Source organism: Oncorhynchus nerka, linkage group LG12 (assembly GCF_034236695.1).
Source record: "Oncorhynchus nerka isolate Pitt River linkage group LG12, Oner_Uvic_2.0, whole genome shotgun sequence".
NCBI lineage: Eukaryota > Metazoa > Chordata > Actinopteri > Salmoniformes > Salmonidae > Oncorhynchus > Oncorhynchus nerka.
This window is the reverse complement of record NC_088407.1, coordinates 18,965,641-18,992,560: the sequence shown is the minus strand read 5'-3', so window position 1 is coordinate 18,992,560 and position 26,920 is coordinate 18,965,641. Positions and strand designations below refer to the sequence as shown.

The 26,920-nt window shown below is 42.2% G+C and overlaps 1 protein-coding gene across 1 annotated transcript in view; it reads left to right on the top strand.

The window, feature by feature from the left end:
* Positions 1–25,663, top strand: part of LOC115115241 (astrocytic phosphoprotein PEA-15-like) — a 45,603-nt gene extending 19,940 nt beyond the window's left edge. The window contains exons 2-4 of the mRNA XM_029643736.2: positions 24,106–24,280; positions 24,596–24,751; positions 25,519–25,663. Of these exons, the coding sequence (XP_029499596.1) occupies positions 24,109–24,280; positions 24,596–24,751; positions 25,519–25,583 (393 nt within the window). The 5' untranslated portion in view covers positions 24,106–24,108 and the 3' untranslated portion in view covers positions 25,584–25,663. The remainder of the gene's footprint in view (positions 1–24,105; positions 24,281–24,595; positions 24,752–25,518) is intronic.
* Positions 25,664–26,920: the final 1,257 nt, after the last annotated feature.

Genomic DNA, 26,920 nt, shown 5'->3' with positions numbered 1-26,920 from the left:
TCTAAGAATTTAAAGTGCCTATTTACTCTGTTCCATCGGAGGCTGACGACAACGAAGCAGAGAATCTTCACTTGTAAACTCAGTTACAGAAACCGATGCACACACACCAGACACACACACACACACACACACACACGTGTGCTGGTGAATACTAAGAAATACTCTTGTTAATGCCTGATGATCCCTGACCTCAAGCTTCTTGACTTGATGACTTAATTATTTTTAACCCGTTGTGGTTCCAGGAAATGAACTGGCTCTTGTGCTCGCCATAGTCTCTGTCATTAGGCTACATGCTAAATACCCAATACTCTCTCTATTTTTCTCTCTCTATTTTTCTCTCTCTCTCTGTCTCTCTGTCTCTCTCTCTCTCTCTCTGTCTCTCTGTCTCTCTCTCTCTGTCTCTCTCTCTCTCTCTCTCTCTCTCTCTCTCTCTCTCTCTTCTTCTTCCCTCAGGCATCTCTCCTCTTGTCTCCTTTATTCCTGTGTGTTCATCTCTCACCCCATTAGATGATCCAAAATGTCACCCTCAACATAGTGCACAGAGAACCCTATGGGCCCTGGTCAGAACTAGGCCACTATATATGGAATAGGATGCAATTTGGGATGTAGGCTAGGAGCTACCAGACAAACCCCCAGACTGATTTAGACCAAAATGTCTGTCTGAGCTTCCTTACTGGCAAGTTGTCCTCAAACTGTCTGTGTGTGTGTCTGTCAGTGTGTGTCTCTCTATCAGTAGGTGATTTGGTCTCTCTCTCTACATCTACCTCTCTCTGTCCATGATATATTGTTAGCTCTCATTAGCAGCAGTAGTCAAAGTTGTCACCATGTTTCACTTGGGTGGCCCTGTCTCTGTGTCAAAAATTACACCCTGTACCTATTCCTAGTATAGTGCACTACTGTCTTCCTCTAGTCAGAGTAGAACAATTACAATCATAAGCACACACACACACACACGCACACACACACGCACACACACACAAACACAGTACTGAAAAATCACAAATGATCAAGTGAAGTAAACTCACACCTCTCTCTCTCGCTTTTTCTCTCTCTCTCCACCCAGAGGCAGAATGATATTTTTATCTGGTGTAACGCAGAGCCACTAATGAACCATTAGAATACAGAAATACATTTCATACCACGCTACTAGAGCTCAACTCTCATCCATGTTAACCTACATTCACAGTCTCACACGCACACACACTCAGTGTCATCCACAGTCAAGAATGATCCATACACAGTCATCTGTGTTTCTAACTCACACATTCTGCCACATTAGTACTTTGACATTATCTGGATTTTTTGTTGCAATTTATAGATAGAAGCAATTTGTATAGTGTTTTTGGGATGCCTCCAGACAGTCTCTGCATTATACAATATATTGTCATTGAGGACAGAGAGAGAGGAAAGAAGAGACAGAGGGAGAGAGAGGGAGGGAAGGAGAGACAGCTGGAGAGAGAGGGGGGGAGGAGAGACAGAGGGAGAGAGAGGGAGGAAAGAAGAGACAGAGGGAGGGAAGGAGAGACAGAGGGAGAGAGAGGGGGGAAGGAGAGACAGAGGGAGGGAAGTAGAGACAGGGGGAGAGAGAGGGAGGGAAAGAGAGACAGGGGAGAGAGAGGGAGGGAAGGAGGAGACAGAGGGAGAGAGAGGGGGAAGGAGAGACAGAGGGAGAGAGAGGGGGAAGGAGAGACAGAGGGAGGGAAGTAGAGACAGGGGGGGAGAGAGAGGGAGGGAAAGAGAGACAGGGGGAGAGAGAGGGAGGGAAGGAGAGACAGAGGGAGAGAGAGGGGGAAGGAGAGACAGAGGGAGAGAGAGGGAGGAAAGAGGAGACAGAGGGAGAGAGAGGGAGGGAAGGAGAGACAGAGGGAGAGAGAGGGGGGAAGGAGAGACAGAGGGAGAGAGAGGGAGGGAAGTAGAGACAGGGGGAGAGAGAGGGAGGGAAAGAGAGACAGGGGGAGAGAGAGGGAGGGAAGGAGAGACAGGGGAGAGGGAGTGAGGGAAGTAGAGACAGAGATGTAAAAATGATGCCACTGCTAAATACTAGTCTTTGACAATGGAGTTGAATGTCAATTAGAAAATGCATGTTTCTTTGTTTCTGAAGTAGGCTACATTGAATCTGAAATGTTCAACCACACTCCACCATACAGAACACTAGCTTATGCTAAACAATGCTATGCTCTGCCTTCAATCAGTCCAAATGCTAGGAGTTCATGCTACTCACGATGCTAGCTAATGCTAATCGTAAACACTAGTGGCTTGCAGCTATTCATGATCCTCATTTTATGCTAGCCACTAATGCTAACAGTAAAAAATGATTGGCTTTGTGTACTTAGTGACTTCTTACTGAAGACTCTGCTGTTATTTAGCCCTCTGAACATGGGGTTATTTCCAGGATGAAGTAATTACTGTAGACCTGGGTATGCAATATGTCTCCGTTAAAATGTGTGGAATCCCTAAATAGTGCACAACTTTTGACCAGTTCAAAAGTAGTGCACCACATAGGGAATAGGGTGCCATCTGAGACACAGACACAAAGACACTGTGTGTGCCAGTATTGTCTAAGTGAACTGTTCATCCCTTAGCCCTCCTCCACTGATCTATTCATCCTATCCCTCAATTCCTCTGTCATTCTATCCCTCTCTCTCTCTCAACCTCAAATGCACGCTCTCCTTTTGTATGCCTCCTCTGTCTCAGACTCTCTCTCTCTGTCTCTCTCGTTCCCTCTCTCTGCCCCCCCCCTCTCTCTCTCTGTCTCTCTCTGTCTCCCCCCTCTCTCACTCAAATTCAAATTCAAGCTGCTTTATTGGCATGAAAAACATTGTGTCAATATTGCCAAAGCAACAATGTATACAATATACATTGTAGTAAAATTATAAACAATAATAAATAATCATATAAAATGGTAGTAAATAATAATACAAAATTAAATACAAAAATAATAACAATATAATGGTAACAGTCAATAGTAGAAATGTAATAAATATAAAAATATAAATATAAAAATATAAATAAATGGAAAATGTACCACAACAACTATCATCATTACTACTAACTATAACCAACTAAAATCATCAAATAATCAGGTCATCTTCACCATTACATCAGTACCACAACAACTATCATCATTACTACTACTACTACTACTACCATCACTAAACTATCATCATTACCATTACATCAGTACCACAACAACTATCATCATTACTACTACTACTACTACTACTACCATCACTAAACTGTCATCATTACCATTACTACCCATACCACTACTATTTGGAATGATAAACAGCAATAATAATAGCAATAACACTAATAGTAATAATAAGTAAGTTGCTGTTTACTATGCAGATGTTATTATTCAGTGTCCCTCGGGCTATGGCAGGAAAATACATGTTTGGCTGCAAGAGGAGCCATTGCTCCTTCACCCATGAGTATTCTTAGTTTTTCCTCTGGGTTTAATAAGTTCAAATTTGGAATAAAAGTAGTCATTTCTGTGAATAATGAATCTCTTTTTGAGGAATATTTATCACAGTAAAGGAGAAAGTGCATCTCTTTCTCTCTTTGGGTAGCCATGTCTTTTTATGTCTGCCGGTTTCTATTGCCAATCGGTGGTCACTCAGCCTGTACTTGGTAAGGATCTGTCTCTGCTTCGTATCTCTGACAGAGTAGAGATAATCAGCCAATTCATATTCTCTGTTTAGGGTCAGATAGCAATTTAGTCAGCTTTTGGGATTTTGTTTCGTTTTTTCCAATGTTGTAAATATGAGCCCTTTGATTGGTTCATGATTTTGTTTATTGTAATTCTTTCTTTTGAAGCAGAGCTGGTGTCAGCTTGGTTGGTGAGGTCCAACACCAGCTGACTGAGAGGGCTCGTTTCTGGGCTCAGCTCCTGGGTTTGAAGTGCTTTAAATTGCACACTTCAATTTGGACTTGAATTTAGATGTAGCCAACATTTTTAGGATCTTTTCTGTATTTTCATTATTACTGGAAAGCGGCCCAATTCTGCCCTACATGCATCAGTTGGTTTATTTCTCTGGACTTGTAGAATTTTCCGATAGAATTCTGCATGTAGGGCTTCAATTGGATGTTTGTCCCACATATTAATGTCCAGTTTATTGAGTGGCCCCCAAACCTCACTTCCGTAAAGAGCTATTGGTAGGATTACACTGTCGAATATTTTGGTCCAAATTCTAATTGGGATGTTGATTTTGAATAATTTCATTTTTATTGCATACAATGATCTGCGGGCTTTTTCTTTGAGTGCCTTCACTGCCATATTAAAGTTTCCCGATGCAGATATGGTCAGACCAAGGTATGTGTCATTTTTAGTGTGTTCAATTATGGTGTTGTTCAGGGTGAATTTATATTTGTGTTTCTGACATATGTTTTTTTCTTTGGAAAATCATGATATTCATTTTTGGGCCAGGGCCCAATTATGGCAATATTGTTCTAGAATATTAATGTTCTGTTGAAGACCTTCTTTGAATGGTGATAGAAGTACCAAGTCATCAGCATATAGCAGGTATTTCACCTCTGTGTTAAATAGTGTCCTGGGGCTGGAGAATGGTCCAACATGTCTGCTAATTCATTGATATAAATGTTGAAAAGATTTGAACTCAAACTGCAGCCTTGTCTCACACCTCGACATTGTGAAAATAATTATGTTCTTTGTTTTTTTTTATTTATTGCACACTTGTTTTCTGTGTACATACATTTTATTAAGTCATATACCTTACCACCAAGCCCACTTTGGAGAATTTGGTAGAATAGCCCTTCGTGCCAAATAGAATCAAATGTTTTTTTAAAGTCAATAAAGCAAGCAAAGATTTTGCCCTCTTTTTTTGGTGGACGTGTTTATTAATTAGTGTGTGTAAGGTGTATATATGGCCAGTAGTGCGATGGTTGGGGAGAAAGACAATTTGACATTTACTTAGTACATTTTTTTTCTTGAAGAAAGGTTTGAATTCTTGAATTCAAAATGCTACAGAAAACCTTTCCCAAGTTACTGTTTATGCAAATTCTCCTAATGTTGCATTTCTTTCGTTTTCTCAGATTTGCTTTTTGGAATATGCAGTTGATGTTTTGAGTAGCCAAATTGACATTTACATTTAAGTCATTTAGCAGACGCTCTTATCCAGAGACATCATCTTTATTGTTTTGGTATTGTGAGTTATTGAGAAACTGTATAGAGTTCATCATTTCATTTGAGTTCAATGTTTCATTGAATCTCTGCACTGTTTGGAGCATATGAATATTGAATATTGCCAGTTAATTTCTTCAGAAACACGTTGATCTGACTGTGATCTGACAATGGTGTCTGTGGTCTGACAGTGAATGCACTAATGGAGGAGGAGTCAATGTCAGTGATGGCATAATCGACTACACCTCTCCCCCTCTTCCTATCTCTCCCTCCCTCTCCCCCTCTCCCCCCCTCTTCCTATCTCTCCCCCTCTTCCTATCTCCCCCCCTCTTTCTAGGATGATATGATTCCATTTGGGACTCAGCTTGAGAATATGGTGAATCAATTGACATATTACACCAGACAAAACCAACAACAGGGAACTGAGAGCTGCACAAATACAACATTCAAAGAGAGAGACAGACATATAAAGGGAGAGAGACAGGCAGAGAGTGAGACATACAGACAGATACAGAACGAAAGAGAGAGAAAGATAAAGAGTGATAGAGAGAGAAGGAGGCGAAAGAGAATGAAAGACAGGTAGGGAGATAAGAGGGGGGAGAAGGAGAGAGAGAGGAAGAGGGCGAGAGAAAATGCAAAATCCCTCACATCTCCTTCAAAATGTAACACTGCATTCAAAATGCCATAAACACATGTTTGAATGAAACATTTGCATCAAATGGCAAACACTGCTTTCATAATAGTACATTTTTGGATATACCATGTAAACACTGTTGTTCTAAATCTAAAGCTCTTTGGTCTTTCATAGGCTTATATCTACATTTCAATACAATGTTCTACAGTGAAAGTAATCTGCTGAGAGGGGTAACAAGTACACCATAAACACCAATGCAAGGTAGAAACAGAAAATATTTATTAGGCCAAACATTACTGTTGTATACAGTAGCATACAACAAAACCATAAACATATGTAAACCAAAAAAAAGTATATTCTTTAGAATACAGTAAAGAACAAAATTGTGTATGTGGGGTCTCGGGGGGGCAGTCAACAGTGCTAAGCTACGCTTCATCTCTTCTCCGGTTTGAGTCTGACCACAATACTTCATAAACATCACAAGATACGTTTTCTCTTGCCAAACATGGAGGGAAGTATCTCCTAGCATGGCGTATCCAACCTTGGACAGAGGCAACCTCTATGTCCCCACATGGAGGGAAGTATCTCCTAGCATGGCGTATCCAACCTTGGACAGAGGCAACCTCTATGTCCCCACATGGAGGGAAGTATCTCCTAGCATGGCATATCCAACCTTGGACAGAGGCAACCTCTATGTCCCCACATGGAGGGAAGTATCTCCTAGCATGGCATATCCAACCTTGGACAGAGGCAACCTCTATGTCCCCACATGGAGGGAAGTATCTCCTAGCATGGCATATCCAACCTTGGACAGAGGCAACCTCTATGTCCCCACATGCGTCCTCCATTGCCTGGAGAAGCGGCATGCGGGCATAGGATTGGTGATCATACACTTTCCAGCGCCAGGCTGAGAAGAATTCCTCTATGGGATTTAGAAAAGGTGAATATGGGGGTAGGTACAAAACTACAAATTGTGGATGGGTGGCAAACCAGTTTTGGACCAGAACAGCCCGGTGAAAACTAACATTGTCCCATAAAACCACAAATCTAGCAGGCTCCTGATCTGGATCAGGGACAAGCATTGTGTAAATTGCATCCAGAAAAGTGAGCATATGGCCGGTGTTGTACAGACCCAGTGTGGCATTGTGATGGAGGACCCCGTTTTGAGTGATGACAGCACACATTACCCCCACGCTGTCCAGGGACATTGGTAATTGCCCTCTGTCCTATTACATTTCTTCTGCGGCGTCTGGTTTTGGTGAGGTTGAAGCCAACCTCATCCACATAAATAAATTCATGGCGAATTACATGGGCATCCAGCTCCAATACTCTCTGTAACAGACAAAATGATATACAGATGAGTAAATATGGTATGTCTGAAGTACTGGAAGTAGTGTTGCATACATACCTCTACAAAGTCATGTCGCATATTCTTGACTCTGTCAGAGTTTCTCTCAAATGGCACCTTGTAAAGATGTTTCATCTTCACTCGGTGCCGTTGGAGGATGCGTTGTGTGGTCGACAGGCTTACAGCATTGATGTTGTTAAATATGGTGTCATTATTCAAGATATGCTCTCTTATCTCTCGAATCCTAATTGCATTGTTGGCCAAAACCATATTTATAATTGCAGTCTCTTGTACATCTGTAAACAAGCGTCCTCGTCCTCCATGATGTCTTTCCACTCTGTACAGAATTCAAACACAGTATGTGTTCAGCATAGGAACTGTAAACAATGTACAAAAAAATGTAGTACAGCATGATAACCAACCTCATTCATTCAATGCAGTGCAGTAAATGGATGGCTTAGAGTTACAAATGTTTATGCAATACTATGCAGTCATACGTATTTTACAGTACATTACTGTAATGCTAAAATAGTCATTAGATAGTTGCATACCTGTTCTCATTTCTGAAGGTTCAAATTATGGACGCCACTGTAAATCGACTCAAGTTGGGCTGGACTCTCAGTCCAGCCTCTCTCACGGTCAAACCGTGGTTGATCACATGATCAACAAGTGTTGCCCTAAATTCATCATAGTTTGCTCTCCTTCCTTCTCTTCTTTGCCCTCATCCTCTTCTTCCTCTCCCTCCTACTTCTCTTGCTCTCTGTCCATTGTTGGCATCCATTGTTCAAAACAGGTAATCTGACCTTTGACCTATTTTTAGGCCTATACTACAGTAAAGCAGTGATTTGTTAGTGATCAGTTAAGCTATTAGTGTTTGCACATGTGAGGAGTGTGTGTGTGACCTGGTGAATAAGTGTAGCATTGGTTGTGTTTGGAAAAGGAAAGCAAGTCACTTCCTGTTAGATTTTTGTGTTTTAGGTAGAGAATTGTGTGTAGTGTTTTGAAAAAGTGTTTTATGCAATTGACAACTGAGTCAAAGGCTGAGAAATAGCTTATGGTTTTGGATATTTGGTGTGTAGTTTTGCACTTTGAGTGAGAGGTTTCAAAAATCGTGTGACATGAAAAGATTTTGTGTTGTAAGCAGTTGGAAAAAACTGCAATACCGATGGTAAATCCAGCTGCTGTTTTTTCCTCTGCTGCCCCCCGACAACCAGCCAGGAAGTGTTTCTATGGTGATGGCAGGAAGCAAGCTTGTGTTGGTCACTTACAGCTGGGTTACCACGACAACCAGGCTTGGCTCCTTAAGCCCAGAGAGAGAGCGAGAGAGCGACGATGAGGGAGGGAGGGAGGGAGGGAGGGAGGGAGAAAGGAAAAGGTGGTTAAAGGAAGAAGAAATGGAAGCAGGGAGGAAGCAGGGGAGAGGAGGGGAAAAGGAACAAGGGAGGAGAGAGGGATGGGAAGGATCTCATAGTGGTGGTGAGCTGTTTTTTAACTAGGCAAGTTAGGTCAGTGAAGAACACGTTCTTATTTACAACTGCATTGGTGTTTGTGTACTACTGTATGCCACAGTACATTCAACTCTCATCCTTTCTCCATTCTCTCTTTCCCTCCTCTCCATCCCTCCCTCTCCATAGTGTGTGTGTGTGTGATTGAATATGTATCTGTGTGTGAGGAGGAAGTTAGTTGGTCTGTTTGTTGGACGTCTCCCATGGTTTCTGTTTGACCTTAGACCCTCATCTTATACAACAGCTACCGCCAGCGAGCATCAGTATGCCCAACACACCCACACACACACACACCCACACAAGCAACAGTCATCACGTTTGTTAAAAGTTATAATGGATCAACATACTCCACAAACGTTTAAAAAAAATTAAAATCCATTAGGTATTGAAGGAATCATACAACATTTTACTGGCACAGACAAATAAATAAATTAAGTTCAGGGATTTTGGTCAGAATTCAGGTTTTCCATTTATTGTAAAAATGTTCCAGTTTTTTATTTATGGATGGCACTCATATATAAATGCTCTAATCATATCAGGTATTTATTTTATATTTTGTATTAACAGAACGAAAATAATATGTGCCTCATTTGCATAAATACATGGGGGGTATATTTGTACATATGCATTCATTAACATAAAGGGGTGGAACAAGGCCGCAACCACAAACAACTCCTCTGTTTAGTCGTACCTGCACTCAGCAACGCTGTCTAGACCACTTCATTATTTACTGTTCTTGTCACGTTCTGTTGCATAATTCAACAAGCAGGAGACCCTCAGATTACAAGTCAAAACGCTTGGCTCTAGATTACACCCATCTATACATACATTACATTGTTTTCCAGATCAGACATAATATCACTATAAAGTGTTCATTTGCTTTGATTTCAGCGCATCTCATTTGTAAATATTTCAACTGTATCAAATGATCACTTTTTTCAAATCCACAAAACGTTTCCATCCATCAAAATATACTTATTGGGATTTAAAATTGAGATAATGAGGTAAATCCCAGACGAAGCTTTTAGCGTTCTTATAGATGGAACTACTGACTAACTGCAAACTAACTACTGACTAACTACTGACTAACTACTGACTAACTACTGACTAACTGCTGACTAACTGCTGACTAACTGCTGACTAACAGCTGCCTAACTACTGCCTAACTACTGCCTAACTACTGACTAGCTACTGACTAACTACTGACTAACTACTGGGTGTCTTTTAGTATTGAGGTTAATAATATGTGTGTGAGTGTGTTTATCAGTGTGTGTGTGTGTGCGTGTGCGTGTGTGTGTGAGAGTGAGAGTGTGATTCACCACTGAGCAGTAATACCAGATGTCCTCTATCAACAGGGGAGACTTTTACCTGTATGTAACGCACACACACACAACACACACAAACACACACCAAAACACACACATACACTTTGCCACAAAGTTAAAAGATTCAAAGTAATCAACAGCTTCTCTCTCCCTGTGAGTTATATCATTCAATAATAATCCATTTTTAAAAAGGCACACGGAGCCTACATATAAATACACACACAAACTATCTAGGTCAAACAGGGGAGAGGCGTTGTTCCGTGAGGGGAATAGATGAATGGAGAAGCATCTGGAAGTTCAAACAAAGGACCCAGATCAGGGAAGCTCAAGTTTCAGCCGTTTCCACCGATCTAATGTCCAACAGTTGTTTTCATCTGTAGGTAATGATACATGAAACATTCTTACCAAATGTTTGTCATTTATTTAACCTTTATTTAACTAGGCAATTGAGTTAAGAACTAATTCTTATTTGTTTACAATGACGGCCTACCAAAAGGCAAAAGGCCTCCTGCGGGGATGGGGGCTGGGATTAACAATTAAAAATAAATAAAATAAAAATATAGGACAAAACACACATCACGACAAGAAAGACCTAAGACAGCAAGACTCTCTCTCCCTTTTCACTTTCTCCTTCTCTCCCTCCGTCTCTCATTCTTTACCCACTGAACACACACACTCCCACTGTAGGGTAAATAGGGTTGGAGAGGAAGGGAACATTTTTTTTAAAGGCTGGTTGGCCGGTTGGATGGAGCGCTTAAATCCTGTAGCTGTCGAGGAAGGCAGTTGGAAGCATATGGCATGATGGGGGAGTGAGAGAGAAACAGAGAGATAAACAGAGAGAGAAACAGAGAGAGAAACAGAGAGAAACAGAGTTAGAGGAGGAGAGGATGTGGTAGAGGGTCAGGGACGTGGGAGGGGAGGAGAAATGAGGAGAAAGAGATATAATTATGTTTACATACCCTACATTACTCATCTCATATGTATATATACTGTACTCGATACCATCTACTGCATCCTGCCTATGCCGTTCCGCTATCGCTCATCCATATCTTTATGTACATATTCTTATTCATTCCTTTACACTTGTGTGTATAAGGTAGTTGTTGTGAAATTGTTAGATTACTTGTTAGATATTACTGCACGGTCGGAACTAGAAGCACAAGCATTTCGCTACACTCGCATTATCGTCTGCTAACCTTGTGTATGTTGAATTGATTTGAGGTGAGAAGGAGAGGAGAGGCGAATGGCTGTGACCTTAAGCGTGGCCTTTAAACTTTAATTGGCTGTGGTGAGATCAAATCTTAATTTGGTGTGTGGGCGTGTGTGCATGGATTCACATGACAATGCTTAATTGAAGCCCTCTAGCTGTAAAACAGAGAACAGACAGAGACACAGTCAGTGGAATAGTGCTTCACTGTTAGCTCATTTTCCCCCAACATCGGACACCCCCCTAACGTCAGACACTCTCTAGTGGTTGGAGGATCACCTCGAGCTCAATGTTTCAATGCCCTAAAAAAAACGGTACGTTTTGCGACTAAAGACACCCTTCTCGCTAGCTGACCACTGATTTTCATTGCCGTTTAGGTATGTTGTAAAATTCAACTGTGTGACAGGTCGTTTAATATCCAACTTTTTACCTAAATTATTCATGCTCATTTATATGTTAGTATTAAAATGTTATCTACGTTCTCAAAACATAAGATTAATCTGTAAAACAAATAATGAGACATTATTTGGTTAAAACACTGAATTAGAGAAGAGTCTACAGGAGTGTGCACCGGGCTACGCAATGACAAGTTGACAGACAAGTTTTACTGGAAGGCTAGCTAACTCGTCAACTATCTAGTAAACACTTCGGATACGAGGTTGGTGTCTCTTTTTTGAACTAAATTAAACTGATAAGCAAATAACTGGGGACCGTATGCCGATAATACCGGACTAAACTGCTGATAGTCGTAGTGTTTCCACTGAAATGTCAAACATGCTAATTGCTAACACGTTAGCTAACATTTTACGACACCAATAATCACAAAACATTGATGGCTTGATCACAAGGTAACAGTGTTGAAGGTAATATACTTCTTAAAAACGCTGTTGAATATGCCGATAATACGGGGTGCTTAACGCTAGTATCAGACATACGCTATTGTTCTCGAAAAATGCCAAGTGGCATTCAATAGCCCAATTAATTCCCAAGTCATCTCAAACCGCTGGTAAATTGGAATTATGAATCAACAGTCATGAATCAAGTGTCACAAATGACATAATATGTGAATATAGTATTACCAAATAGTATTCTTTCCATTTCAGTTGGCCACCGGTCTGTAGTGTAGTTTGGACAAAGTGGATCTGTGTTTAAAGATGTTGGAGTAGTACCTTCTGTTCCGCAGGGTGTATCAGCCAGCTGTGTGTGTGTGTGTGTGTGTGCCTGTCAGCGACACAGCAGTGGACAGAGATATGCTGTGGCACCATGCAGAGAGTCTGAATTGTCCTCTGTTGTCCTGTCCTAGTTTTGGGAGTGGGTGTTTGTTTAGGTTTTGTTTTCAGCAGCTCCACACGATGCGACAATTCAACACTGTAGCGGAGAAGGAAAGTGGGGCTGCCGTGGAGGGACTGAGTTTAGAAAAGATACAGGATCATTTAAGATTATGAGAGTGAATAGAATAAAGACTGATAGGGAGGCATACAAAGATACTACAGTTTACTATAGAATACTACAGTTTACTATAGAATACTACAGTATTTACTATAGAATACTACAGTTTATTATATAATAGTACAGCACATACTATAGAATACTACAGTTTACTATAGAATACTACAGTACTTACTATAGAATACTACAGTTTACAATAGAATACTAGAGTACTTACTATAGAATTCTATAGTAAACTTTAGTATACTGTAGAATATTATACTACACCCTGTAGTATCCCTTGATCTTGGAAAGTTAGGCATGGCAATTTTGAGAATTTTACTTAAATTCATCAGAAAAGTTAACTTATAACAGTGAACCTTTTTTTGTGGGATACACATAAGGCAATTCTAGGTATTGTGGCATATTTTAGTTAAACTATCACCAATTCAATCCAACCCTCTGCATGCACAGTGCATTCTCCCATCACATGTACAGCTGATTCTCAAGATCTTGCACACTAATGAGATGCTATTGAGCCCCCACTACTACATTGTCTGAGCCAAGGACTACGTGCTTTCTGGTAAGTTTTTATTCCAATACTGAGTGGGGTGAATATTTTTTAGATGACATACATGATTTTTTGTTAACTAGTAAATAGTAGCCTACAGCAACATGTGTTTAAATCATTTTTAACTTGTTTACAATTTCTGCTACTTAGTTTTTGCTACCATGTTATTTTTAGCTTGCTTGAGCCTGCTAACTGAGGACTGTTAATTCACCTGTTTTCATACATGTTTCATTTTAAAACATGTATCTTACAAAGGAGTTGTTTAATCTGACTGCTTAACTATTTATCTGTACATGGAATAGTATTTTTTCTAATCTTTACAGGAAAATGCCAAGGGCACTATCTGATGTGTGGAGACATTTCACTGCAGATAATGTCGAAGGAAAAGCTGTGTATATGTTCAAGTACTGTGGCAAATCATATGTGAAGGATGCAACAAAGATGCAGAATCATCTGGCCAAGTGCATAAAGTTCCCTCAGCAACCTCTGACAAAAGTCCCTCCATTTCTATTTGAGGTGAAAATGATGAATCAGACACCTTATCAATAGCAACAACTCATGGTCCTCCTGGAATCGGAAGTTGTTATTGACTCAATGGAGGAACGTAGTCAGAGAAATGCTGATGAATGTTTTACTCGAGCTGTGTATGCAACAGGTTCACCACTGATGCGAACAGGCAACGTGTATTGGAAGAGATTTCTGAATGTTCTTCACCCAGCATACGCCCCTCCAACCAGACATATTTTATCTACTCATTTGCTGGATGCAGAGTTCAAGTGAAGGTCAAGCAAATCATAGAGAAAGCAGACTGTATTGCAATCATCTCTGATGGGTGGTCGAATGTTCGTGGGAAAGGAATAATTAACTACATCATCTCCACCCCTCAACCAGTATTCTACAAGAGCACAGACACAAGGGACAACAGACACAACAGACACATCAGATGAGCTGATGGCAGTCATCAATGACCTTGGACCACAGAATGTATTTGCAATGGTGACAGACAATGCTGTGAACATGAAGGCTGCTTGGTCTAAAGTGGAGGAGTCCTACCCTCACATCACACCCATTGGCTGTGCTGCCTATGCATTGAATCTGCTTCTCAATGACATCATGGCACTGAAAACAATGGATACACTCTACAAAAGAGCCAAGGAAATGTTTAGGTATGTGAAGGGTCATCAATTTAAAGCAGCAATCTACCTCACCAAGCAAAGTGAGAAGAAAAAGCGCACCACATTGAAGCTGCCCAGCAACACCCATTGGGGTGGTGTTGTCATCATGTTTGACAGTCTCCTGGAGGGGAAGGAGTCTCTCCATGAAATGGCCATATCACAGTCTGCCGATATGGACAGCCCCATTAAGAGGATCCTCCTGGATGATGTATTTTGGGAGAAAGTGGTTAGCAGCCTGAAACTCCTGAAACCTATAGCAGTAGCCATTGCACAGATTGAGGGAGACAATGCCATCCTGTCTGATGTTCAGACTCTGCAGATGTAAGAGAAGAAATCCATACAGCCCTGCCCACTTCACTGGTGCTCCAAGCAGAGAAAACTGCAGTTCTGAAATACATCAAAAAGCGTGAAGACTTCTGCCTGAAGCCCAAACACGCCGCAGCGTACATGTTGGACCCCAAGTGTGCTGGCAAGAGCATCCTGTCTGGTGCAGAGATCAACAAGGCCTATGGTGTCCTCACTACCGTGTCTCGCCACCTTGGCCTGGATGAGGGCAAGGTTCTTGGCAGTCTGGCGAAGTACACTTTCAAGCAAGGGCTTTGTGATGGAGATGCAATATGGCAGTCGTGCCAACATATCTCATCAGCCACCTGGTGGAAGGGACTTTGTGGATCTGAGGCTCTTTCCCCTGTTGCCTCCATCATCCTCCAAATCCCACCAACATCATCCTCAACAAGGTTGGAAAGTGACAATGAAGATGAGGCCTCAGAATCTGATGTTCAAGAGGTGGACATTGAGGAGGTCCAGGGAGAAGACTTGGAAGCCTGAGAGGAAGACAACCAAAGCTTTAGTTTCTGGACTATCATTTTACAGATGTATGTTGAAAACATTTTTGGGAGATGCGATGGATCATTGGGGATCATTCAATATTCCCTTTCTTTTGTTGTTCAGTGAAATCATCCCATGTGAAGAGTCGACTCATTTAGTTAAAGTAACATTTGTAACTAAAATGTTTATTTTTCTATTAGAAGGATTTAAAAATGTGCAATTATTATGATAAGGTTTATGTTTCTGTCTCCATATGGTATGGTAAATATATCCAATGAAAAAAACATCTACATTTAAATGGTATTAATATTCATTCCCATATATTCCCTTTAATTCCCACGGAAAGTCTCCACCTCTGGATATTCTCCAAAATGTACAGCCCTCATCATGTGTAGTACTGACTATAGAATGTTGTAGTATACTGTAGAACAGAAACATTTAGCCCTCATTATGTGTAGTACTTACTATAGAATGTTGTAGTATACTGTAGAACAGAAACATTTAGCCCTCATCATGTGTAGTACTTAGTATAGAATGTTGTAGTATACTGTAGAACAGAAACATTTAGCCCTCATCATGTGTAGTACTTAGTATAGAATGTTGTAGTATACTGTAGAACAAAAACATTACAGTCAACAACAACAAAAACATTTTGCTTCTTGACCCCTCTCCCTGCTCTGTGTCTCAGATGGTGGCCTTTCTCTCACCGAAACCCACACAAACACACATAGAGAGAGAGATGGAGGCATTTTATTTTCTTCCTAAATCCTTGTCAGAGTGATTTTTGTGGCTCACATCACAGTAACGCGGTTGTCATGGGTACATGTAAAGATGGCTATTTAGCCATTCCACTCTGGTTAAGCTTTGAGACCCATGGTTCAAAAGTGTGCGCACATTCACATGTACACTCAAACACGCAAACATACACTCAAACACACACACACACACATGCGCGCGCGCGCGCACACACACACACACACATACCATGTCTAAAGAAGAGATATTTAATGGTAGAAGGGGTCCATGTTAATCTGGCATTGTTTAAAAAAAACGAAGGTCGATGTCCACGCCCCCACCAACATCTATTCAGCATAATAACATCATCCCCATAAACATCTGTCAGTTTCAAGCTGGAGATATCTGTTGATTTGCATTGGATGCGTCTCAATTCACCACATCCACCGATGTCGCACTTCCGCGGTGAAGGGTGGCAGAGCTAGATCGGTGTTTGTCAGACCATGAGACATCTGGGGTGAAAGGTGGCAGAGCTAGGGCGGTGTTTGTCAGACCATGAGACATCTGGGGTGAAAGGTGGCAGAGCCAGAGCGGTGTTTGTCAGACCATGAGACATCTGGGGTGAAAGGTGGCAGAGCTAGGGCGGTGTTTGTCAGACCATGAGACATCTGGGGTGAAAGGTGGCAGAGCTAGAGCGGTGTTTGTCAGACCATGAGACATCTGGGGTGAAAGGTGGCAGAGCTAGAGCGGTGTTTGTCAGACCATGAGACATCTGGGGTGAAAGGTGGCAGAGCTAGAGCGGTGTTTGTCAGACCATGAGACATCTGGGGTGAAAGGTGGCAGAGCTAGGGCAGTGTTTGTCAGACCATGAGACATCTGGGGTGAAAGGTGGCAGAGCTAGAGCGGTGTTTGTCAGACCATGAGACATCTGGGGTGAAAGGTGGCAGAGCCAGAGCGGTGTTTGTCAGACCATGAGACATCTGGGGTGAAAGGTGGCAGAGCCAGAGCGGTGTTTGTCAGACCATGAGACATCTGGGGTGAAAGGTGGCAGAGCTAGAGTGGTGTTTGTCAGACCATGAGACATCTGGGGTGAAAGGTGGCAGAGCCAGAGCGGTGTTTGTCAGACCATGAGACATTCCGAAAATCGGTCTTTTCACAAAATTGTCTGTACCTTCCGAATGGTTTGTTCTGCAAACTATTATGAGATGAGCCTCTCATGAACACGAAGGTGTTCTCCGCTCTGCTCTACGACCACCTACAAGCGTGTTGGGTCTCCTCTGAAGTCGGTAGAGCTGATCTGCCAACTTCTGTATGTAGTGTCAGAACAGTTTGGGCTACACACTAATACGGTGAGACTCTCTAGTGTCAGAACAGTTTGGGCTACACACTAATACGGTGAGACTCTCTAGTGTCAGAACAGTTTGGGCTACACACTAATACGATGAGACTCTCTACACGTACATGTCCGTTGTTCTGTGCTAGGACACTCACAGGTCTCAAAAGACTTGTCTAAAGGTCCCCAGGTACCAGCTGAAAACATGATGGAAGGATAAATGGAGACGGTTTCATGCCAAACAAACAGTTAAATACATGTAAAACAATAATAACATATATTTCCTGATATATCTCTCAGATATAGGAGAGACATTTCAGAACAAACTTTGTTTTTGGGACTATCTGTTGTTCCATGTTGTGAATCTGTTATGCAACACGTTTGTTTGGGCTAATGGCAGTAAGGCCACAATCTGTGTGTCCTGGCTTAGACAGGGAGTAGACTATTATGGTTCAAAAGATGTTGGTCATGGAGCTATAGAACAGTGAGCCTGTGTCCGTGTGTGTGGACATCAGTCAGACGTTGTCACCATAGTCACATTTGTACCATGGTGTCACATTCAAAAGCTCAAGTAAGTAAGTCAGTCAGTTAGTCAGTCTCTCTCCTCTCCAATTCAAGGGCTTCATCGGCATGGAAACATATGTTAACAAGTGAAGAAGATAATTAACAAAAGTGAAATAAATACTAAAAATTAACACATTTTTTACTATAAAAAACATTAAACATTACTCTCAGAAAAGTTCCAAAAGAATAAAAACATTAAACATTACTCTCAGAAAAGTTCCAAAAGAATAAAAGTTCCAAAAGAATAAAAACATTAAACATTACTCTCAGAAAAGTTCCAAAAGAATAAAAACATTAAACATTACTCTCAGAAAAGTTCCAAAAGAATAAAAACATTAAACATTACTCTCAGAAAAGTTCCAAAAGAATAAAAACATTAAACATTACTCTCAGAAAAGTTCCAAAAGAATAAAAACATTAAACATTACTCTCAGAAAAGTTCCAAAAGAATAAAAACATTAAACATTACTCTCAGAAAAGTTCCAAAGAATAAAAACATTAAACATTACTCTCAGAAAAGTTCCAAAAGAATAAAAACATTAAACATTACTCTCAGAAAAGTTCCAAAAGAATAAAAACATTAAACATTACTCTCAGAAAAGTTCCAAAAGAATAAAAACATTAAACATTACTCTCAGAAAAGTTCCAAAAGAATAAAAATATTCAAATGTCATATTATGTGCAAATAGTTAAAGTACAAAAGGGAAATTAAATCAACATAAATATAGGTTGTATTTACAATAGTTGGCAACGTCAGCAGGGTGAATGGCATGGGAGGGGGGTGATCACTTTAACAACAGCCCCCCAATCAGGCAGACACACACAGTCCGTGTAACATAAAACTTAAATTAGTAGCCTGGGTGTTTATTTGCTTAAATCACTGAACACAGCAGGCGCTTATTACAGACAGGCTTCTATTTGAGCCAGGCGTCTAGTTCCTTAACCTGTTGAATCTAGGGGTCATTTTTTTTATATTTGGAAAAATAACATTCCCAAAGTAAACGGTCTATTTTTAGGACCAGAAAATAGAATATGCATATAATTGACAGCTTAGGATAGAAAACACTCTAAAGTTTCCAAAACTGTAAAGATATTGTCTGTGAGTATAACAGAACTGATATTGCAGGCAAAATAATGAGAAAAATCCAACGCAGCGGTTTCTAAATAAGAGTCCCTTCCTATGCTTCCCTATTCCTTTAATGTGTCTAGTATCACAAGACATAGTTTCATGCTTTTATTTTGAAAAATGAGCCTGAGCGACAACATTGCGTCAGTGTCCACCTGATGGCTCTGTATTTCTCGCGCAATAGACAGAGGTAGCCATTTTTCCACCCGGTCTTACTGAAAAAAGCTCTGTTTGAAGGTGTGCCTTTGAGAATCTGAATAGTAGAGACCAACAATGTCTCTTCGCTAGCAGTGGAAGTGGTGAACAAAACAATTTAAATATCCAAGAAACACAAGGATACCAACTTTTATGCCTGTGGGCTTTGCTTCCAAAAATGAAACTTTCAGAACATCACTCACAGTGCGCACAGCCTCCCAGACAGGCAGTGTTGCTGCGCAAGGTGGAATATAACATTAGGATTCCTATTTCTTTGTGCATTTCCAGATATGAAACAAAATGGCAGAAATACTTTGAAAACAGCTACTGCAGTATAGATTTAGCTATAAATTGCAAGTTGCACATGTGTCCATTCTTCTGACAATATTTATGAAATGCCTGCAATGTAGAGCACTGAGAGGGACCACCCTTCAACGTGGTCGAGTAGCCATGGTAATAAAGTGATGGAGGCACAGAGAAGGAGAGAGAGGGAGAGAGAGAAAGAAAGAAAGAGTGAGTGAGCAAGAGAAAGAAATAAAGAGTGAGTGAGCAAGAGAAAGAGAGGGTGAGAGAGAAAGAAGGAGAGAAAGAGAGAGCGATAAAGGAGAAGGCTTAATCTCCCTCTCTCAGGTGTGTGAAGCATGTTTTCCCCTCATATTTTACTCGCTGGTTCCTTTAGCTCCTTGACAATTGTGTGTGTATGTGCGTGCTTGACAGAATGTGCATGCGTGTGTGAGAACAGTAGGTCTTGTCTGTGAAATAGATAATACCACAGTGACATTGCTCTCTTGTCAAATTAACAGTTTCTATGGTGTGCTAGGCTCTAAGCTGCCACAACTGGGTTCAAATCATTTGTAAAACATTTAAAATAACTTTGAGCGTTTACTCTAGCCTGCCAAGAGGTATCAGATGGGAGGAGATTACAATTTTGAGACTATTCTATTGATCCATGAAGCCAGTTAAGCTCAATCAATCACAAAGTGTTTGGAATGATTTCAAATACTGTTTGAACCCAGGTCGGCTAGGCGCTAGGCCAGAAGGATGCCAGGGGGTAGATTTAGCAGTTTAGTCACGGTGGAGAGGGGCTGCCTGGGCTAGGCAGGCGGCCATGTCCCCCCTCTGCACCCTCCTTACACTGGGATGGAGGGAGGGAATGTAGGAAGGAGAGAGGGGAGAAGGAAAGAAACAGAGAAGACCAGCAGAGGTTCTCTCCCCTCTCCAACCTCCAAACACTGGAATAGAGGAAGGGAGGGGTGGAGAGACAGGGAGAGCAGAAGAGCAGGAGACAAAAGCATGTTTGTGTTCATGAGAACGTGCTGGATTTAGACAGGGGCTCTACTATGTGTGAAAGTAGTGTCAGCCTCGTCATAGAGTGAGAGAGAGAGAGAAGGGGCGAGAGAATGGGGGGTAGAGAGAGGGGGGGTAGGAGGAATAGAGAGAGAGAGAGAGAGAGAGAGAGAGGAAGAATGGGAGAGAAAGGGGGGAGAGAGAGAGAGAGAGAGAGAGAGGGGGATAGGAGGAATGGAGAGAGAGAGAGAGAGAGAGAGAGAGCGGAAGAATGGGAGAGAAAGGGGGAAGAGAGAGAGAGAGAGGGGGATAGGAGGAATGGAGAGAGAGAGAGAGCAGAAGAATGGGAGAGAAAGGGGGTAGAGAGAGAGAGGAGATAGGAGGTGTGGAGAGAGAGAGAGAGAAAGAGGGGTACAGAGAGAGAGGAGATAGGAGGTGTGGAGAGAGAGAGAGAGAGAGAGAGAGGAAGAATGGGAGAGAGAGAGAGGGAGTGGAAGAATGGGAGAGAAAGTGGGGTAGAGAAAGAGAGGGGGTAGGAGGCACAGAGAGAGAGAGAGAGAGAGAAAGAGAGAGGAAGAATGGGAGAGAGACATGTAGAGAGGGAAGGACAAAGTACGAGAGACAGAAAATAAGAAAGAGAGCGAGGGAGAGACGGAAAGAAAGAATAAAAATAAAGGGAAATAGACTACACTGTAACGTAAAACTGTAAATGATAGTCATTTTTTGGCATTATTAACAGTAAAATACTATATTACGTTTTACTGTAGTATACTGTAAATTATGGTGCATTATGGGAAAATGTTAAGAGCGGGGAAAGAATTGTATTTTGAATGGTACTATAAATCAATCTCACGGAATACAGTAGCGTACTGTATCTTTGGAGCGCAAAAAAATTTGACCAGCAAGTCTTAAACCTTAAATGTTGGAGTATTTTGCAGTGTCCAGTTGGTCAAAATACTCATTAATATACTGTAATGCACACACCCTCCCAAACACATACACCCTCTCTCCCACACAAACACACCCTCCCAAACACAAACACCCTCTCTCCCAAACACATACACACCCTCCCAAACACATACACACCCTCCCAAACACAAACACCCTCTCCCACACACACACACCCTCCCAAACACATACACCATCTCTCCCACACACACACACCCTCCCAAACACATACACCCTCTCTCCCACACACACACACCCTCCCAAACACATACACACTCTCTCACACACACACACACACACACACACACACATACACCCTCTCTCCACACACACACACACACACACACACACACACACACCCTCCCAAACACATACACCCTCTCTCCCCCACACACACACACACACCCTCCCAAACACATACACCCTCTCTCCCACACACACACCCTCCCAAACACATACACCCTCTCTCCACACACACACACCCTCCCAAACACATACACCCTCTCTCCCACACACACACACTCTCCCAAACACATACACCCTCTCTCCCACACACACACACCCTCCCAAACACATACACCCTCTCTCCCACATACACACACCCTCGGCACCCTCCCAAACGCATACACCCTCTCTCCCACACACACACACCCTCCCAAACACGCATTGTCATATAGCCCTGCGCTATATCCCCTCTTCCATTCACCTGGGCAGTGTGTTTCCCCAGGCAGTCCTCGGTCTCACCTGGGCAGTGTGTTTCCCCAGGCAGTCCTCGGTCTCACCTGGGCAGTGTGTTTCCCCAGGCAGTCCTCGGTCTCACCTGGGCAGTGTGTTTCCCCAGGCAGTCCTCGGTCTCACCTGGGCAGTGTGTTTCCCCAGGCAGTCCTCGGTCTCACCTGGGCAATGTGTTTCCCCAGGCAGTCCTCGGTCTCACCTGGGCAGTGTGTTTCCCCAGGCAGTCCTCGGTCTCACCTGGGCAATGTGTTTCCCCAGGCAGTCCTCGGTCTCACCTGGGCAGTGTGTTTCCCCAGGCAGTCCTCGGTCTCACCTGGGCAATGTGTTTCCCAGGCAGTCCTCGGTCTCACCTGGGCAGTGTGTTTCCCAGGCAGTCCTCGGTCTCACCTGGGCAATGTGTTTCCCCAGGCAGTCCTCGGTCTCACCTGGGCAGTGTGTTTCCCCAGGCAGTCCTCGGTCTCACCTGGGCAGTGTGTTTCCCCAGGCAGTCCTCGGTCTCACCTGGGCAATGTGTTTCCCCAGGCAGTCCTCGGTCTCACCTGGGCAATGTGTTTCCCCAGGCAGTCCTCGGTCTCACCTGGGCAGTGTGTTTCCCCAGGCAGTCCTTGGTCTCACCTGGGCAGTGTGTTTCCCCAGGCAGTCCTCGGTCACATTTCAGTTGAATGCAGTTGTACAACTGACTAGGTATCCCCTTTACCTTCCCTTTATTGAGTAAAAATTGCTTTTGATTAAGCATGTGACATTTAAGGTAATGACACTGTGTGTGTGTGTGTGTGTGTGTGTGTATGTGTGTGTGTGTGTGTGTGTGTGTGTGTGTGTGTGTGTGTGTGTGTGTGTGTGTGTGTGTGTATACATATGTACGTGTACGTGTGTGTGAATGAAGGGAGGGCCTATTATTATACCTCGCTCCTTTGGACACAGATCTAGGATCACCGTACTATAACCTTACCTTTTGAGGGAAAATGCCACAAACTGACCTGAGATTAGTTTCTACCAAGAGAGAGATTACAGTGAAGGGTCGGGCTGGTACTCAGATCCAGAAGAAACTAACATCTGTGAGTGTGGTATTTGGCCGGAGCGAGGAGTCTGGGCAGCTTAAGGGAGAGAGGGCACGGCACACACACCATTGCATCTATAGATCAGCCACTGCCCCCTGCTAGTAGAAGATAATATGACACTTATAGTATTTAGGCCATCCCTGAGCCTTGTTCATCACACACACACAAAATCAGACTTTGGAGAGATCCATCAAGCATTTGACTTCACCTTTCAAGTCTACAGTGTGTGTGCGTGTGCATGTGTGTGACAACTGAAAGCCATTGTTGTGGATGTCACACGATGCTCCTTAATCCGCCATTAACAATTTTATATTGTACGCAGATGCCATTGTACAGAAGTCAATAGTGCACACACACAAACCCACAGACAGACTTACACAGAGAGATAGACAGAGAGACAGACACACAGCTGTCTCCAATACTGCATACTGTTTTGATGTTTCTGTGGCTTCCTGGCTATGGTAAGAATAGCCACTTTCCAGCCTGCCATCGGTAGAGGGGGAGAACTTGTTGTAACAGAGATCACAATAGAAGGACAGTGTCCAATGTGTGTCTCTCTCTCTCTGTCTCCCTGTCCCATTCTCTCTCTCCTACTCGTCTCTAAAGAGATAGAATTGTGGTCTCAGTTCCATGTAGGGGGTGTCCGTAAACACAGCTCTAGGATCAGAAATAGAACTGACAGACTAAAGGAATGTAACCACACATTCATGCTCTTATGTACATTATTTAATAATAGTTTACTAGTTTTGGCAGCAAGAGGCTAGCATGGTCATAGATCTGTGTGTGCTATCGTTCCACTCTTTGCCACTCCTTGTCATTCCAAGCCTTGTCATGCCAAACTAAGGCTAGCAAGACGCCTCTGTGACCCTCATGACCTGGGCTGTTTTCATCCTGTTTTTTTCTCTGATAAAGAACCAGAATTGACTAACGTTCATCCTCACTCTCTCCCCCTCCTTCCATCAGACCATGTCGGAGTACAGCTCTTTGCTCAGCGACCTGTCTGAAAACATCACCAATGAGGACTTGGACCAGCTGAAGTCTGCCTGCAAGGAGGACATCACAGAGGACCAGAGCAACACCATCACCTCCTCCAAGGAGTGGTTCAACTACCTGGAGGAGAACCAAAAGCTGGCACAGGGTGAGGGAGACGTTTCCAGGTTTCCCAGCTCAGCATTTGGGAAGGGAGAGGAAGGGAGGGATGGATGGAGGGGAGTGGAGAGTGATTTAATTACCTGGCGAAGAATGACAAACTGGCACAAGGTGAGGGAGAGAGAGGGAGAGGGAGAGGAGGGAGCAGGAGGAAGGAGGCTGCAAATGAGCACAGATCTTATAACGCACGTTGAAGAAAGTCAAAAAATGTAATCACGCTGCCATGTTACAGTGAGGTTTACTGTATTTTTGCAAAGATCTGTGCTCTTTTGCACCTTAAAAATGTCCTATGTTTCCCTCGCAGATAACCTGTCGTACATTGAGCACATCTTTGAGATCTCACGGCGACCAGACCTGCTGACCCGTGTCATCGAGTACCGCACCACTGTTCTAAAGATCTCTGAGGACGATGAGATCGACACCAAGCTCACACGCATCCCCTCCGCCAAGAAATACAAAGGTCACTTTACTATACCTCTTTTTTCTGTTTCTAACGTTCTGGCTCTTTTTTGCATTTCTTCTTCCTTATTCCTCTTGCCTTATCTTTCTCACTCCACTTTTTGTTTTTTTCTCACTTTCTCTCCCTCTTCACTCCACTTTTTGTTTTTTTCTCACTTTCTCTCCCTCTTCACTCCACTTTTTGTTTTTTTCTCACTTTCTCACCCTCTTCACTCCACTTTTTGTTTTTTTCTCACTTTCTCTCCCTCTTCACTCCACTTTTTGTTTTTTTCTCACTTTCTCTCCCTCTTCTCTCCACGTTTTCCTTATCTTTTCTGTATTTCTCTGAGCTCTCTTTCCTAATCTGTCTCAAGCTGTAAACTGTATTTATCTGAGCTCTCTTTCCTAATCTGTCTCAAGTTATAAACTGTATTTCTCTGAGCTCTCTTTCCTAATCTGTCTCAAGTTATAAACTGTATTTATCTGAGCTCTCTTTCCTAATCTGTCTCAAACTGTAAACTGTATTTCTCTGAGCTCTCTTTCCTAATCTGTCTCAAACTGTAAACTGTATTTCTCTGAGCTATCTTTCCTAATCGGTCTCAAACTATAAACTGTATTTCTCTGAGCTCTGTCTTCTTTAGTCCTTCCTCGAGGCGTTCCTCTCAATTAACCTCAAATTTCTAAATTCTTTCTTTCTTATTTGACTTTTTCTTCATTTATTTTCAGTCATTTTCTCACGTCTGTTACAGCAGTTTACTGAGACTCTCTCTCTCTCCTCTATCTCTTTAGATATCATTCGCCAACCCTCTGAAGATGAGATCATCAAGCTGGCTCCTCCCCCTAAAAAAGTGTGAGGTCTACACCTCTGACCTTTGCACTTTGACCCCTGGCACTCCAACCATCTCAACCCCCCTCCCGCCTCCCTCCAGTTCTACTAACACAAACCATTTTACACAGAGACCCTAGCAACACCTCTCCAATCAACCAATCAGATCGCCATGATGCTTCGCCGCCCCTTTATCCAAGGCTAAGGAAGAGCTGAAGATGAAAGATGGAGAGAATGAATCCCCCTTGTTAAGAGATGTGTTGGTCAGTTTAGAGCTTGTGTACGTACCTGTACTTGTAACACTGTTTTAAGAAAATGTGTGTGTGTCTGAATGCATGTCCGTGTGCGTGTGTATGTGTGTGTCTGAATGCATGTCCGTGTGTATGTGTGTATGTGTGCGTGTGCGTGTGTATGTGTGTGTCTGAATGCGTGTGTATGTGTGTGTCTGAATGCGTGTGCGTGTGTGAGTCTGAATGCATGACCGTGTGTATGTGTGTGTGTGTGTGTGTGTATGTGTGTGTCTGAATGCGTGTGCGTGTGTATGTGTGTGTCTGAATGCGTGTGTATGTGTGTGAGCGTGTGTGTGTGTGAGTTTAAACATATCTCTTTGCGTTTGTATGGGATCCCCTCTAGTTCGACCTAGAAATGTTGCAGGAAAAGCAGCATTATATCCGATACGGTATTTGCATGACCTGTGTTAGGCCATTAGGATGAACATGCTGCATTAGGTACATAAATTTGCAAACATATCCTTCAATCACTCTTGCAATACACTTGAATTGCTATTCCACTAAGAGACAAATCAATGGGAGACTAAGTGAAAATGTCACTTAAGTGGAAGTAGGATTTCACTTAACTTAGCATTATGCATTACGCTTTATCAGTGGAGCAAAAAGAAAGCTATAGTACAGGTGTCATATTTCCTTCACTCATAACTCAGACGAAATTATCAGATCATTGGATATTAATTAAAAAGTGTTTCGTTAGGGATTCATAGAAAAAGCCAATATTTGCCTTTAGCCTAGCCATAGCCATGGAATTATCGAAGAAGAAAATGTTATATTACATGTATTATTATATTTATATGGTATTACACCATGACAATAGTATCATTTGATCGTCTTTTTGTTTTGTTGACTTAAAATGAACATGCTATCCTATACTCTACATCGTTATAAGGACCAATAGAATTCACATGCAGGGGGGAAATAAAGCCTATTGGCTACTCTCTGTTTTGTTCATACTAAGCTTTGAGTATGTAATATATAATTGTATGATTATCTATTTTATATACATATATAATTATATATATACATATATCATTATTGAAGTCTATGGTTTGAAAGCTTATAAGCTAACTCTAAG